General features: G+C 45.7%; 1 protein-coding gene across 1 annotated transcript in view; it reads right to left on the bottom strand.

Annotated features, from left to right (window-relative positions):
- LOC311125862 (uncharacterized protein) overlaps nt 1-9,425 on the bottom strand; it is a gene marked incomplete at its 3' end in the record, with an annotated part of 51,163 nt that extends 41,738 nt beyond the window's left edge. The window contains exons 1-2 of the mRNA XM_084199894.1: nt 9,292-9,425; nt 7,482-7,580 (exon numbers count right to left, since the gene is read on the bottom strand). Of these exons, the coding sequence (XP_084056020.1) occupies nt 7,482-7,519 (38 nt within the window). The remainder of the gene's footprint in view (nt 1-7,481; nt 7,581-9,291) is intronic.
- Between the last annotated feature and the right edge of the window lie 6,067 nt (nt 9,426-15,492).

Raw genomic sequence — 15,492 nt, forward strand, 5'->3', positions numbered from 1 at the left:
GACCTGGGTTCTATCAGGTGGTCTATATATATAGTGTCAGTAGTAGTGGTTAGTAGTGATAGAGAGATAAGACCTGGGTTCTATCAGGTGGTCTATATATATATATATATATATATGAGCAATCAGGGGAGAAGGGCCTTGGTCAGGGAGGTGACCAAGAATCCGATGGTCATTCTGACAGAGCTCCAGAGTTCCTCTGTGGAGATGGTAGAACCTTCCGGAAGGACAACCATCTCTGCAGCACTCCACCAATCAGGCCTTTATGGTAGAGTGGCCAGACAGAAGCCACTCCTCAGTAAAAGGCACATGACAGCCCGCTTGGAGTTTGCCAAAAGGCACCTAAAGACTCTCAGACAAGATTCTCTGATCTGATGAAACCAAGATTGAACTCTTTGGCCTGAATGCCAAGCGTCTTGTCTGGAGGTAACCTGGCACCATCCCTATGGTGAAGCATGGTGGTGGCAGCATCATGCTGTGGGGATGTTTTTCAGCGGCAGGGACTGGGAGACTAGTCAGGATCGAGGGAAAGATGAACAGAGCAAAGCAAAGTACATAGAGATCCTTGATGAAAACCTGCTCCAGAGCACTCAGGACCTCAGACTGGGGTGAACGTTCACCTTCCAATAGGACAACGATGGTAAGCACACAGCCAAGACAACGCAGAAGTGGCTTCGGTATAAGTCTCTGAATGACCTTGAGTGGCCCAGCCAGAGTCCGGACTTGAACCCGATGGAACATCTCTGGAGAGACCTGAAAATAGCTGTGCAGCGACGCTCCTCATCAAACCTGACAGAGCTTGAGAGGATCTGCAGAGAAGAATGGGAGAAACTACCCAAATACAGGTATGCCAAGATTGTAGCGTCATACCCAAGAAGACTTGAGGCTGTAATCGCTGCCAAAGGTGCTTCAACAAAGTACTGAGTAAAGGGTCTGAATACTTTTGTAAAAGTAATTTTTGTTTTGTCATTACGGGGTACTGTGTGTAGATTGATGAGGATTATTTATTTTTTCATCCATTTTAGAATAAGGCTGTAACGTAACAAAATGTGGAAAATTCACGGGATCTAAATACTTTCCGAATGCACTGTATATAACAAATCCACAGTATTCCAATTGTACAATCATATATCAGATATGGAGCAAACCCTGTAGACAGGTGAAACTGGGGGAAAACCTACTGTAGCTAACAATACTTTCCCAACCTAGAACCCTAGAAAGCTGAAGCTAGTTGGAAACAGGTACCAGTGCCTTCAGAAAGTATTCATACCCCTTGACTTATTCCACATGTTGTTGTGTTACAGCCTTAATCTAAAACTATTTATTTCCGTCTCTCTGTGTTTCATCATTTTCCTTCAGAGGCTGGATGTATCTCACCGGAGAAAGCATCAGAGCGAGCGAAACAGCGCCCCTCTGTCTCTGTATGTGTAGGCCATCTATCTGATGCTGTCTGGTCCAAATGAGTATGACATAGTTGCCGCCTGTAGCATTGAATGCAAGTGAAGCCAGCGAGCATTTGGCCTCCCTTGATTATTTTTTTTTACAATTATAGCCAATCAGCATTGAGTTAAACTGAGTGAGCTCAACTGTGAATGGTCCCAAAAAAAAGTATCAAGGGAAGCCAGTTTGGATTTGGCTTCACTCCTATCAAATAGCATTGAGAGCATACGTCATTGAAAAAAATCACTTAAATGGTTGTATCTCGTTGTGTTGTTGTCCTCCGGTGGCTAGCTAGCCAGCTAGCTAAAATCAATCTTTTCCTAAATTAGCCATGGATGGAGATAGGAATTTGGACTTGTGGATTTACTTAATTCTCCGTACTGGCTAATGATTATAACGGCGATTCTGAACTAACCATTAATTCATACATTGTTGTGCCCCTGGCCTGAGAGGATGGAAGTTCAATATGTAGCTAGATGTAGACGGATAATGTTAACTAGCTAACTTTGCCCATGGATGGAAGTTAGGCTACCAAGCAAGCTTTTTAGCCAGGTAGCCTAGGACAACAACAAATAAAAGTGTGTACTGTATGACAGAGTGATAAGACCGTTTTGTTGTGCTGGAATTTTGTTGCTGAAGAGATTGTTATCTCTTCTCTCACTCTGTTTTGGTTCATGCAGGTGACTGTGACTGTCACACCCTGGCTATGGGACTCTAGTTGTTGAGCCAGGGTGTGTTTGTTCTATGTGGTGTATTTCTATGTTGGGGGTTCTAGTTCGTCTATTTCTATGTTTTGCCTGAGTGACTCCCAATCAGAGGCAACGAGTGTCAGCTGTTGGCTGGTTGTCTCTGATTGGGAGCCATATTTAAACTGTCTGTTTTTCCCTTTGTGTTTGTGGGTTTTTGTTCCGTGTTCGGTCATTGATACCGTGGACTTCACGAGTCGTTTCTTGTTTTGTATTTTGTTGACACTTTAACTAATTAAAGTATGTTCGTTCAACACGCTGCGCATTGGTCTCTCCCTGACGATCGTGACAGAAAAACCCACCATGCAACGACCAAGCAGCGTGTCCAGGGGCAGCTCTTGGGCTGGACATGGGAGGAAGCGCCGGGAGAAGAGACGGTGGAGGCGCGCCGTAGAGAGGAGCAACGGCGTGAACAGGGTCGTCGTCGCGCAGTCGAGAGGCAACCCCAGAAAATTTTTAGGGGGGGGCACACGCCATGGATGACGGGGCTGACGGAGGCAAAAGAGGGGCGGATTCTGGAGGCCACCAGGTTACGGATACACCGCCCTGTACGTCCTGTGCGGATGCCTCACACAGAGTGTGTGAGGGTAGGCATTCAGCCAGGACGGGTTGTGGCCGCTCTTCACTCCAGGGCTCCTATCCGTCTCCACAGCCCGGTTCGGCCTGTCCCTGCTCCACGCACCAAGCCTACGGTGTGCGTCCACAGCCCGGCTCGGCCTGTCCCTGCTCCACGCACCAAGCCTACGGTGTGCGTCGCCAGCCCAGTCCGGCCAGTCCCTGCTCCACGCACCAAGCCTACGGTGTGCGTCGCCAGCCCGGGCCGGCCTGTCCCTGCTCCACGCACCAAGCCTACGGTGTGCGTCGCCAGCCCAGTCCGGCCAGTCCCTGCTCCACGCACCAAGCCTACGGGGTGCGTCGCCAGCCCGGTCCGGCCAGTCCCTGCTCCACGCACCAAGCCTACGGGGTGCGTCGCCAGCCCAGCCCGGCCTGTCCCTGCTCCACGCACCAAGCCTACGGGGTGCGTCGCCAGCCCGGCCCGGCCTGTTCCTGCTCCACGCATCAAGCCTACGGGGTGCGTCGCCAGCCCGGTTCGGCCTGTTCCTGCCACTCGCACCAAGTCTACGGTGCGCGTTGCCAGCCCGGCCCGGCCTGTTCCTGCCACTCGCACCAAGTATACGGTGCGCGTCGCCAGCCCGGCCCGGCCTGTTCCTGCCACTCACACCAAGTATACGGTGCGCGTCGCCAGCCCGGCCTGGCCTGTTCCTGCCACTCGCACCAAGCCTACGGTGCGCGTCGCCAGCCCGGCCCGGCCTGTTCCTGCCACTCGCACCAAGCCAGGGGTGCGAGTCGCCAGCCCGGCCCGGCCTGTTCCTGCCACTCGCACCAAGCCAGAGGTGCGAGTCGTCAGCCTGGTCCAGAACGTTCCTGCTACTCGCACCAAGCCAGGGGTGCGAGTCGTCAGTCCGGTGAGGCCCATTCCTGCTACTCGCACCAAGCCGGGGTTGCGAGTCGTCAGTCCGGTGAGGCCCGTTCCGGCTCCACGCACCAAGCTAGGGGTGCGCATCGTCAGCCCGGTCCGGTCAGTTCCTGCCTCACGCACCAAGCCAGGGATGCGCGTCGTCAGTCCGGCACAACCCGTGCCTGGGTCATCGGTGCCAAATCAGGTACCGCTCAACTGCTCCACAACGGAGCTGAAGCGAGCCGCTCCTGCTACGTCCAGGTCAGCTCCAGCCAGCGGGGCCAGACCGGACCAGGGGTGCTATGGGGGGATTATTGGAGGGTGGTGGGCAAGGCCGGAGCCAGAACCGCCGCCGAGGAGGTATGCCCACCCAGCCCTCCCCTGTTTTGCTCTTATTGAGGCGCGGTCGCAGTCTGCGCCTTTAGGGGGGGGTACTGTCACACCCTGGTTCTGGGACTCCATATGTTGAGCCAGGGTGTGTTCATTCTATGTGGTTTATTTCTATGTTGGGGGTTCTAGTTTGTTAATTTCTATGTTTGCCTGAGTGACTCCCAATCAGAGGCAACGAGTGTCAGCTGTTGGCTGGTTGTCTCTGATTGGGAGCCATATTTAAACTGTCTGTTTTCCCTTTGTGTTTGTGGGTTTTTGTTCCGTGTTCGGTCATTGATACCGTGGACTTCACGAGTCGTTTCTTGTTTTGTATTTTGTTGACACTTTAACTAATTAAAGTATGTTCGTTCAACACGCTGCACATTGGTCTCTCCCTGACGATCGTGACAGAAAAACCGACCATACCAGGACCAAGCAGCGTGTCCAGGAGCAGGCAGCCTGGACATGGGAGGAGATATTGGACGGGAAAGGGTCCTGGACCTGGGAGGAGATCCTGGCCGGGATGGATCGCCGGCCATGGAGTGAGACAGTTGAGAGGCGACGGAGAGAGGAGCAACGGCGTAAGCCGTGTCAGCGTCGGACGGTCGAGAGGCAACCCTAAAAAAAATGTAGGGGGGGGCACACGGCAGGGGCAACTGGGCAGCAGGAGGCTGCCACAGGGCGATTAGGTGAGGAGGCCACCAGGTTAAGGGGGCTACTGGCGCAGAGGGAGCAGGAGTTAGTGTTGCAGAGGATGGAGCTATTGGAGGCGATAAGGGAAAGGGTGAGAAATGAGGCACGGCGAGAGGAACTCGGTAGGCAGCTGAGGGAGCGGAGGGTTATGATGAAACCCAGTCCCGCTCCTCACACCAAGCAAGTGGTGTGCGTCACCAGTCCGGTCCGGCCCGTTCCTGCTTCCCGCACTAAGTGTACGGTGCACGTCGCCAGCCCAGCCCGGCCTGTTCCTGCCCCTCGCACCAAGCCTACGGTGTGCGTCGCCAGCCCGGCCCGGCCTGTTCCTGCCTCTAGCACCAAACCTACGGTGTGCGTCGCCGGCCCGGCCCGTTCCTGCTTCCCGCACTAAGCCTACGGTGTGCGTCGCCAGCCCAGCCCGGCCTGTCCCTGCTCCACGCACCAAGCCTACGGTGTGCGTCGCCAGCCCAGCCCGGCCTGTCCCTGCTCCACGCACCAAGCCTACAGTGTGCGTCGCCCGCCCAGTCCGGCCTGTCCCTGCTCCACGCACCAAGCCTACGGTGTGCGTCGCCATCCCAGCCCGGCCTGTCCCTGCTCCACGCACCAAGCCTACGGTGTGCGTCGCCAGCCAAGCCCGGCCTGTCCCTGCTCCACGCACCAAGCCTACAGTGTGCGTCGCCAGCCCGGCCCGGCCTGTCCCTGCTCCACGCACCAAGCCTACGGTGTGCGTCGCCATCCCAGCCCGGCCTGTCCCTGCTCCACGCACCAAGCCTACGGTGTGCGTCGCCAGCCAAGCCCGGCCTGTCCCTGCTCCACGCACCAAGCCTACAGTGTGCGTCGCCAGCCCGGCCCGGCCTGTCCCTGCTCCACGCACCAGGCCTACGGTGTGCGTCGCCAGCCCGGCCCGGCCTGTCCCTGCTCCACGCACCAAGGCTACGGTGCGCGTCGCCAGCCCGGCCCGGCCTGTTCCTGCCACTCGCACCAAGTCTACGGTGCGCGTCGCCAGCCCGACCCGGCCTGTTCCTGCCACTCGCACCAAGCCAGGGGTGCGAGTCGTCAGCCTGGTCCAGCCCGTTCCTGCCACTCGCACCAAGCCAGGGGTGCGAGTCGTCAGTCCGGTGAGGCCCGTTCCGGCTCCACGCACCAAGCCAGGGGTGCGTATCGTCAGCCCGGTCCGGCACGTTGCTGCTCCACGCACCAAGCCAGGGGTGCGCATCGTCAGCCAGGTCCGGTCCTTTCCTGCCTCACGCACCAAGCCAGGGGTGCGCGTCGTCTGTCCGGCACAACCCGTGCCTGGGTCACCGGTGCCTAACCAGGTACCGGTCAACGGCTCCACTACGGAGTTGAAGCTAACCGCTCCTGCTACGTCCAGTCCAGCTCCAGCCAGCGGGGCCAGACCGGACCAGGGGCGCTATGGGGGGTTTGTTGGAGGGTGGTGGGCAAGCCCGGAGCCAGAACCGCCGCCGAGGAGGTATGCCCACCCAGCCCTCCCCTGTTTTGCTCTTTTGAGGCGCGGTCGCAGTCCGCGCCTTTAGGGGGGGGTACTGTCACACCCTGGCTATGGGACTCTAGTTGTTGAGCCAGGGTGTGTTTGTTCTATGTGGTGTATTTCTATGTTGGGGGTTCTAGTTCGTCTATTTCTATGTTTTGCCTGAGTGACTCCCAATCAGAGGCAACGAGTGTCAGCTGTTGGCTTGTTGTCTCTGATTGGGAGCCATATTTAAACTGTCTGTTTTTCCCTTTGTGTTTGTGGGTTTTTGTTCCGTGTTCGGTCATTGATACCGTGGACTTCACGAGTCGTTCCTTGTTTTGTATTTTGTTGACACTTTAACTAATTAAAGTATGTTCGTTCAACACGCTGCGCATTGGTCTCTCCCTGACGATCGTGACAGTGACCCTCAGACCAATTGGCAGAACGCCCAGAATATGTGTACTGAGTTGGTTGGAACCTCTCCAGTTAACTGTTAATAAACAATGATTAATTTAAGTTTGACTTTGAGTGTCCCTGTGTTGAATTTCCACAACATCGTCAACATGAAAGAGGAGGATGTCATTGGTGTTTCACAGAAATCAGACCTATGGCCAGCCACATCATATTTAGCTTACATTGATTGGACTAAATTGTTTTTGGATTATTTTAGTTGTCACTGTATTAGACTAAGCATTGGTGACTTAATAAGCTCCTGTTTTCTTTGCGACTTGCGTTAACTCTCCGTGGTTCTAAATCAATAGTTGTTTAGTGCATATGAACTAACAGGTTATAGAGCAAACAGCGCAATTATCACAACACATAGATTGTAATATGTCTTTTTCTGGCTTGGCTTCCCCAGTGATTTGACCCACGCACTCCTACTGCTTATTATGTGACTTGTTAAGCGCATTTCTAATCCTGAACCTTTTCAGGCTTGCCATAACAAAGGGGTTGAATACTTACTGATTCAAGCTTTTCATTTTTTATTCATTTGTAAAGACTTCGTAAAACATAACTCTACTTTGACATTATGGGGTATTGTGTGTAGGCCAGTGACCAATAAAAAATAAAAAATAAAAATAACAATAATAATAAAAATCTGAATTGTATCCATTTTTAATTCAGGCTTTAACACATCAAAATGTGGAAAAAGTCAAGGGGTGTGAATACTTTCTGAAAGCACTTTAAATACCTTCATTTCTGATGGAAAAACACAAATGTGAAGAAATGGTGGATATAGCGTTTTGGACATCAAATACATTTCAAATACTTCAAATACATTCTTAAACAAAAATTGTCATCTCACCTCTTAGATTTGGTGTCATGTTCCCCAGAGAGACTCATTTTAGAGGCAGGGACCCCCTCCTCTCTCTCTCCAGAGAGACTCCTTTTAGACCACTGACCCCTAAACAGAGATCCAGCATGTTGGTTGTGGTTAACACAGTGACAACTAATTATTGAATGTCAATTGTTCTCTTTTATTCATTATCTCTTAGAAATAAAATATGTACTAACATTCTAGTGTGTTGCTTTGTTCAACAGGTCTGCTATTATTATGATATTATTGAATTTAATTCATAATATCAATGTTAAGAAAAGTACGTTCAGGTTTCATACCAAATTACACAGGAAGCAGGAGCTCATTGTAATTTTGAAAACAACAATTTTTCCGATATTCTGAAAGATGATTTATGACGAACTATGATACATAAAAAAATATGCAAATTGTAAAATAACCACAATATACGAATATATGAACAACATGTTTTTGAATTTGACTTGCCTACGCCCAGTTAGCGCCATTTTGTATGATTGAACTGTCACGTAGCTGTCCCGGTGAAATGGACTGTTAGATTTGAGTGTTTTACTTCCATTCACTATACTAAAATTACACAGTGGTGTAAAGTACTTAAGTAAAAATACTTTAAAGTACTACTTAAGTAGTTTTTTTGGGTATCTGTACTTTACTATTCATATTTTTGACAACTTTTACTTTTACTTCACTACATTCCTAAAAGAAAAAATATACTTTTTACTCCATACATTTTCCCTGACACCCAAAGCATTTTGAATGCTTAGCAGAACAAGAAAATGGTCTAATTCACACATTTACCAAGAGAACATCCCTGGTCATCCCTACTGCCTCTGATCTGGGGGACTCACTAAACACATGCTTCGTTTGTAAATGATGAGTTGGAGCACGCCCCTGGCTATACGTAAATAAAATAAAAACTAGAAAACGTGGCCATCTGCTTTGCTTAATATAAGGAATTTGAAATTATTTATACTTGTACTTTTACGTTTGATACTTAAGTTCATTTTAGCAATTTCATTTACTTTTGATACTTATGTATATTTAAAACCAAATACTTTTTGACTTTTACTCAAGTAGTATAGTGATTTTCACTTTTACTTGAGTCAATTTCTATTAAGGTATCTTTACTTTTACTCAAGTATGACACAATTGGGTACTTTTTCCACCACTGGAATTACACCATATATTTAATTTCCCTACACACTTTACAATAATCCCTTGGAAGATTCTTACCTTGTAGATGATTTTATACTGATACAATTGCTAAGAGAAATAGATTTTGGTTAACAAGTAATACTTTTTTTCTCAAAAAGGTAGTGGTCAAAATTGGCTCTCCCTTTCAATACCTCCCTTGCAAGGATAACGGCACTGAGCCTTTTTCTAAAATGTTTTCTGAGTTGGAGTGATGTTAGACCATTCCTCCATACAGAATCCTTCCAAATGACCAACTACAGGAAGGTAAAGGTACAACTAAACACACAATAAAGAAACAAATCTCCCTAACTGACGGGAGGCTTGAATCTTAGTCATTTACCCACCGGCCTCTTACTACTATCCCAATGTATACATTCTACCAACATCATACATAAATAATCCCTGGTAGGATCCTTACTACTATCCCAATGTATACATTCTACCAACATCATACATAAATAATCCCTGGTAGGATCCTTACTACTATCCCAATGTATACATTCTACCAACATCATACATAAATAATCCCTGGTAGGATCCTTACTACTATCCCAATGTATACATTCTACCAACATCATACATAAATAATCCCTGGTACGGTCCTTACCTTGCAGCCTGAATTCAAAACCAGAACATGTCAAGTCATTGAGATTTTCCTTTGTGCTGAGAAAGAAACCTTGGGAAGAGTTTATTCACCTCCCCAATGTCAAGTGACTTTGTGTAATTTTTGTTACTGATTAATTTAACATATTCTAAAGTCTAGTGACATTGACCCCATGTCAGAATAATCAGAAAACCAGTTGAACCTGTTTAGGAGAAAAGCCATGGGTTTCCAACATGGCTGTGTAGCTACTGCTAGAGGTCTCATGGATGGAATGGCATTTATATTTTTAATCATTTCATCATTAATAAACGGTTTTGTTATATTTCATTCTGTCATGTATATAAAATGTAATACATCTCAACTCTATATCTGACATGGTACAGGTGTCTTCTTTTTATTAAGCCCATAACCATGTGTGTGAGGTGTGTACTTTTGTTTCAAAGTAGATTTGTTTAAGACTACCAAGAAACACTGTGTGACCCTGATTTAGCCCACTGCAGTACAAGGTTAATCATTAAAAACAATACCGTATGAACAACTTGCAGTGTCCAGGACCAGTGATTCAAGTCTGAGGTTCCATCCCAAATGGCACCCTATTCCCTACATAGTGCACTACTTTAGACCAGGACCAATAGTGCTGTTGTAGTGCACTATATAGGGTGCCATTTGAGGAGGCAGACTGAGTGTTGTCTTCTCTCTCTCTCTCTCTCTCTCTCTCTCTCTCTCTCTCTCTCTCTCTCTCTCTCTCTCTCTCTCTCTCTCTCTCTCTCTCTCTCTCTCTCTCTCTCTCTCTCTCTCTCTCTCTCTCTCTCTCTCTCTCTCTCTCTCTCTCTCTCTCTCTCTCTCTCTCTCTCTCTCTCTCTCTCTCTCTCTCTCCCTACCAGGCTGTTAGGTTAATGGACTATGGAAACCTACTGAGAATCTGCCATACAGAGAGAGCTACAAATTAACATGACTAAACTATTTTAGTAAAAGGAAATTGCATTAAACTGTGTTAAACACATTTCCATGTATGTTGTTCTCTCGCTCTCTGTTTGCAGGACTAGAAATTGGGTTTAAATCAGGTCAATACAGCCAGAGAATGAATTATATATCCTCAAACCGTAGACTCATGTCCGTCCACATGCTGGCTCAAACCTAACCCCAACCCTAACCTAACCCTGTCCATAACCCTAACCCTAACCCTAACCCTAACCCAACCCTGTCCCTAACCCTAACCCTAACCCAACCCTGTCCCTAACCCAACCCTAGCTCCAAGCAGAAGCACTGTGGAAAGGACTTATGCCAAGTTGTTTGGATGAATTGTGATCTGCATGATTTTTAACAAGCAACTCCACTCTACTACAAAGTTAATATTCAATGTGATAAATACAACTTGTTCCTTACTTTTTATTTTGTTTTTCGAAACCACTTTTCAGACCTTGTTTTTCCATTACCACATTTAAATGTACCCCTTGATTTCTGTTGAAATATTTAGTGTTTGTGTGTGTATCTTGTTGCCTAGTTTCCAGCAGAAGGGATCCAGGTGTGTATCTGAAGTTCAATTGATCCTGATTGTTTTACAGGTTTGATGCCAGGAACAACTAGTGAAGATATCGACACACAAGAGCTTTCATTGGTTCTATGGTTGGTTCAACTAGATATGTATTCTGTACCTCATTATATATCCATCTGTGGTTGGTTCAGCTAGATATGTATTCTGTATCTCATTATCAATCCATCTGTGGTTGGTTCAGCTAGATATGTATTCTGTACCTCATTATAGATCCATCGGTGGTTGGTTCAGCTAGATATGTATTCTGTACCTCATTATAGATCCATCTGTGGTTGGTTCAACTAGATATGTATTCTGTACCTCATTATTGATCCATCTGTGGTTGGTTCAACTAGATATGTATTCTGTACCTCATTATAGATCCATCTGTGGTTGGTTCAGCTAGATATGTATTCTGTACCTCAGTATAGATCCATCTGTGGTTGGTTCAGCTAGATATGTATTCTGTACCTCATTAAAGATCCATCTGTGGTTGGTTCAGCTAGATATGTATTCTGTACCTCATTATAGATCCATCTGTGGTTGGTTCAACTAGATATGTATTCTGTACCTCATTATAGATCCATCTGTGGTTGGTTCAGCTAGATATGTATTCTGTACCTCATTATAGAGCCATCTGTGGTTGGTTCAGCTAGATATGTATTCTGTACCTCATTATAGATCCATCTGTGGTTGGTTCAGCTAGATATGTATTCTGTACCTCATTATAGATCCATCTGTGGTTGGTTCAGCTAGATATGTATTCTGTACCTCATTATAGATCCATCTGTGGTTGGTTCAGCTAGATATGTATTCTGTACCTCATTATAGATCCATCTGTGGTTGGTTCAGCTAGATATGTATTCTGTACCTCATTATAGATCCATCTGTCAGCATCGTAAACAATGTCACGTCTAGAGTGTAACACACACACACAAATCTGTAGGAATGTCACACACACACACTTTATGGAACCACGACTGTCTCACAACAGTTCCTCTGCATTACAGCCCCCCCTGGTGGTCAGGATCAGTACTGCAGATGTGTCATTCATGACAGTTTGGAGTGAACGAATGAATTATTATTTCAAGGGTTTTTATTTATCTAAACATTTTTTGTCTTTTTTTGTGTTTTGTTCTTGCTCTCTTGACAACTCTTTATGGAATTGTCATGTTTGACTTGACAATGACAAGCTAGGAGTTGACACTACTCTATAGTAAAGCAAAATAAACATTTAAAATGTTTTTTAAATGTTGGCTTTTTTCCTGAACGCTGATATCACAGCTTTATCTCTTTGGCACAGAGGAGAAAGTATGAAAACAACAAGCGCTCTAACAATGAACTGAGCTCAACAAAGCAACTCAACCCCACTATGTACTAAAGGTGTGTAGACATGTAATAAACATTCAACAGCAAACACTATGTACATCTTTCCACTGGAACCTTGGATTGTCTGTTCTTCTCTGTAGTTTACTCACACATGGGTATGTATAATGTAGATCTGGGTTCAAATATGATTTGTTTTCTTACAAATGTCTTAGCTGGGCTTGATTGAGCTTGCCTGGCACAATGAAACCAATGGAATATTGCCAAAAGTGCAAACACTCAAAAATGTAATCAAATGCTCAAAGTGTTTGACGGAAAACAAATACTATTTGAACCCAGGTCTAGTATGTGGTCCTATCAGTTTCCTGATTCAGATCTGTGTGGTTCAAACCAACTCTTAGTTTCCTGATTCAGACCTGTTTAAACCAACTCTTAGTTTCCTGATTCAGATCTGTTGAAACCAACTCTTAGTTTCCTGATTCAGATCTGTTGAAACCAACTCTTAGTTTCCTGATTCAGATCTGTTGAAACCAACTCTTAGTTTCCTGATTCAGACCTGTGTGGTTCAAACCAACTCTTAGTTTCCTGATTCAGATCTGTTTAAACCAACTCTTAGTTTCCTGATTCAGATCTGTTGAAACCAACTCTTAGTTTCCTGATTCAGATCTGTTGAAACCAACTCTTAGTTTCCTGATTCAGATCTGTTGAAACCAACTCTTAGTTTCCTGATTCAGATCTGTTGAAACCAACTCTTAGTTTCCTGATTCAGATCTGTTTAAACCAACTCTTCGTGTCCTGATTGAGATCTGTTTAAACCAACTCTTAGTTTCCTGATTCAAATCTGTTTAAACCAACTCTTCTGACTCATTGTCATGCCCTGTATATCTAAAGGAGTTGTCTAAAGCACACACAGATCTGGGACCAGACTAATGTATCCGTGGGTTGCCAGTTAGACTGTTTGTCTGGTCTCTGGTCTGTGGTCAGCAGTGGTGGCTGGTGGCATGGAGGACAGGCTCTTAATAATGGCTGGAATAAAATGAATGGAATGGTATCAAAAGCATCAAACACATACGTACAATTCCATTCACTTCATTCCAGTCCTTATTATGAGCTGTTCATCCTCCCCTCACCAGCCTCCTCTGGTGGTCAGTGGGCACAGCATGGTTGGGCTCAATTCCATTTCAATTTCAATCAATTCAGAAGGTAAACCTCATTACTGTTTCTAGCTGGCCTCCGCCCAGTACACTGCCCTGAACTTAGTCACTGTTTCTAGCTGGCCTCCGCCCAGTACACTGCCCTGAACTTAGTCACTGTTTCTAGCTGGCCTCCGCCCAGTACACTGCCCTGAACTTAGTCACTGTTTCTAGCTGGCTATCACCCAGTACACTGCCCTGAACTTAGTCACTGTTTCTAGCTGGCCTCCGCCCAGTACACTGCCCTGAACTTAGTCACTGTTTCTAGCTGGCCTCCGCCCAGTACACTGCCCTGAACTTAGTCACTGTTTCTAGCTGGCCTATGCCCAGTACACTGCCCTGAACTGAACTGCTTTTCAAATATGTGTATGTGACCAATACAATTTGATTGATTTTTGGTATAAAACATTTACCTTTAACATTTTAGTAATTTAGCAGTTGCTCTTATCCAGGGCCCGGTTTCCGGTGTCACTTTATACACGGAAGATCTCCGCTAAGCATAGAATTACATGATGTATCCGTATCTCTGTGACTTCCAATAACTTCAGAACAAAGTTGACTACAAATACATAGTTGCCAATGTCTTCGCAGTCGATACAAAGAAGTGATGTATACAATTATGCTTCAAATGAAAACTGAGATGACTGCATTAAAATATACACATTAGGCTATAGGCCTATTTCAATCATATTGAAATACATTTCATGTTCAATTAATTGAGTTCTATTTTGCTACTTGTAGGCTACTGTCTGTAATTTGTCTCAATATACCCTACATGGTCAAAGGTATGTGGACACCCCTTCAAATTAGTGGATTAGGTTATTTCAGCCACACCTGTTGCTGACAGGTGTATAAAATCGAACAGACAGCCATGCAATCTCCATAGACAAACAATGGAAGTAGAATGGCCTTACTAAAGAGCAAAGTGACTTTCAATGTGGCACCATCATAGGATGCCACCTTTCCAACAAGTCAGTTCGTCAAATTTCTGAGACATCACATTTCTGCCCTGCTAGAGCTGCCCCGGTCAACTGTGTGCTGTTATTGTGAAGTGAAAATGTCTAGGAGCGACCGTAAAGTGGTAGGCCACACAAGCTCACAGAACTGGACTGCCGAGTGCTGAAGTGTGTAAAACCGTCTGTCCTCGGTTGCAACTGTCATGGAAATTCAACACAAGGACACTCAAAGTCAATCTTAAATGAATCATTCTTTATTGTCAGCAAGCTGGAGAGGTCACAGTCAAACTTAGATGCATAAAGTGCCGGTCTGAAGTGATGGTCCTTTCATAATGCCTTATACGGCTACACAAAAACCTACATAAACATGATTCATACGATTGGTTCCTGCATGTGACTGGCACCATCTCCTATCTTAACTTATAGAACATATTCTGGGCATTCTGCCAGATAGTCTTAAGGAAGGAGTCATGACGCCCCCCCCCCTTATATCTTTACCCAGCACAGGCAGGAACCAATGATTGTTTATGACAGAGTGGACAGAGATTTCCCCCTCTTATCACTTCTATGATAATAATTGTTCAAATGTAATGCGTATGACTTAAATCAAAGGAGGCTCTATCAAAATACATTACATCATTTCATTAATGATAATACTATCATCATAATAAATCATAATAAAGGTTATCCTTCTATTAACAGGAGCTAATCTAATTTAATTCATAATCATCATCATGAAGCTCAAATCTACAATAAGGTTATACTTTTATCAACGGGAGTGGATCTATCAAAAATACACACACATACACAAGGGATCTGTAGATTCAGAGGTGAATAAATCTCTCAAGGTTTAACCATTGTTTCCATAGTTACTTACCACAATCGGATTGTATTAACATATGTTCTGCATTAACGTATCACGGCAACTGGTTTGATACATTCACCTCTGAAGATAAATAATGTACTTACATTCAGTAATCTTGCTCTGATTTGTCATCCTAAGGGTCCCAGAGATCAAATGTAACATAGTTTTGTTTGATAAAATCCATTTTTATATTGAAATGTAGGAACTGGGTTCTACAGTTTGAACCCCTGCTGTCTCTGGCTCCACACCCACCCCGCCCGGCCATCTAGATGTGTGAAAGCTAGTGTATAAGCTAATGATCCATCATTTATGACATTCCTGGGAGTGTGT

The sequence above is a fragment of the Coregonus lavaretus genome, assembly GCF_964263955.1.
Source record: "Coregonus lavaretus genome assembly, contig: HAP1_SCAFFOLD_1508, whole genome shotgun sequence".
In the NCBI taxonomy this organism is placed as follows: domain Eukaryota; kingdom Metazoa; phylum Chordata; class Actinopteri; order Salmoniformes; family Salmonidae; genus Coregonus; species Coregonus lavaretus.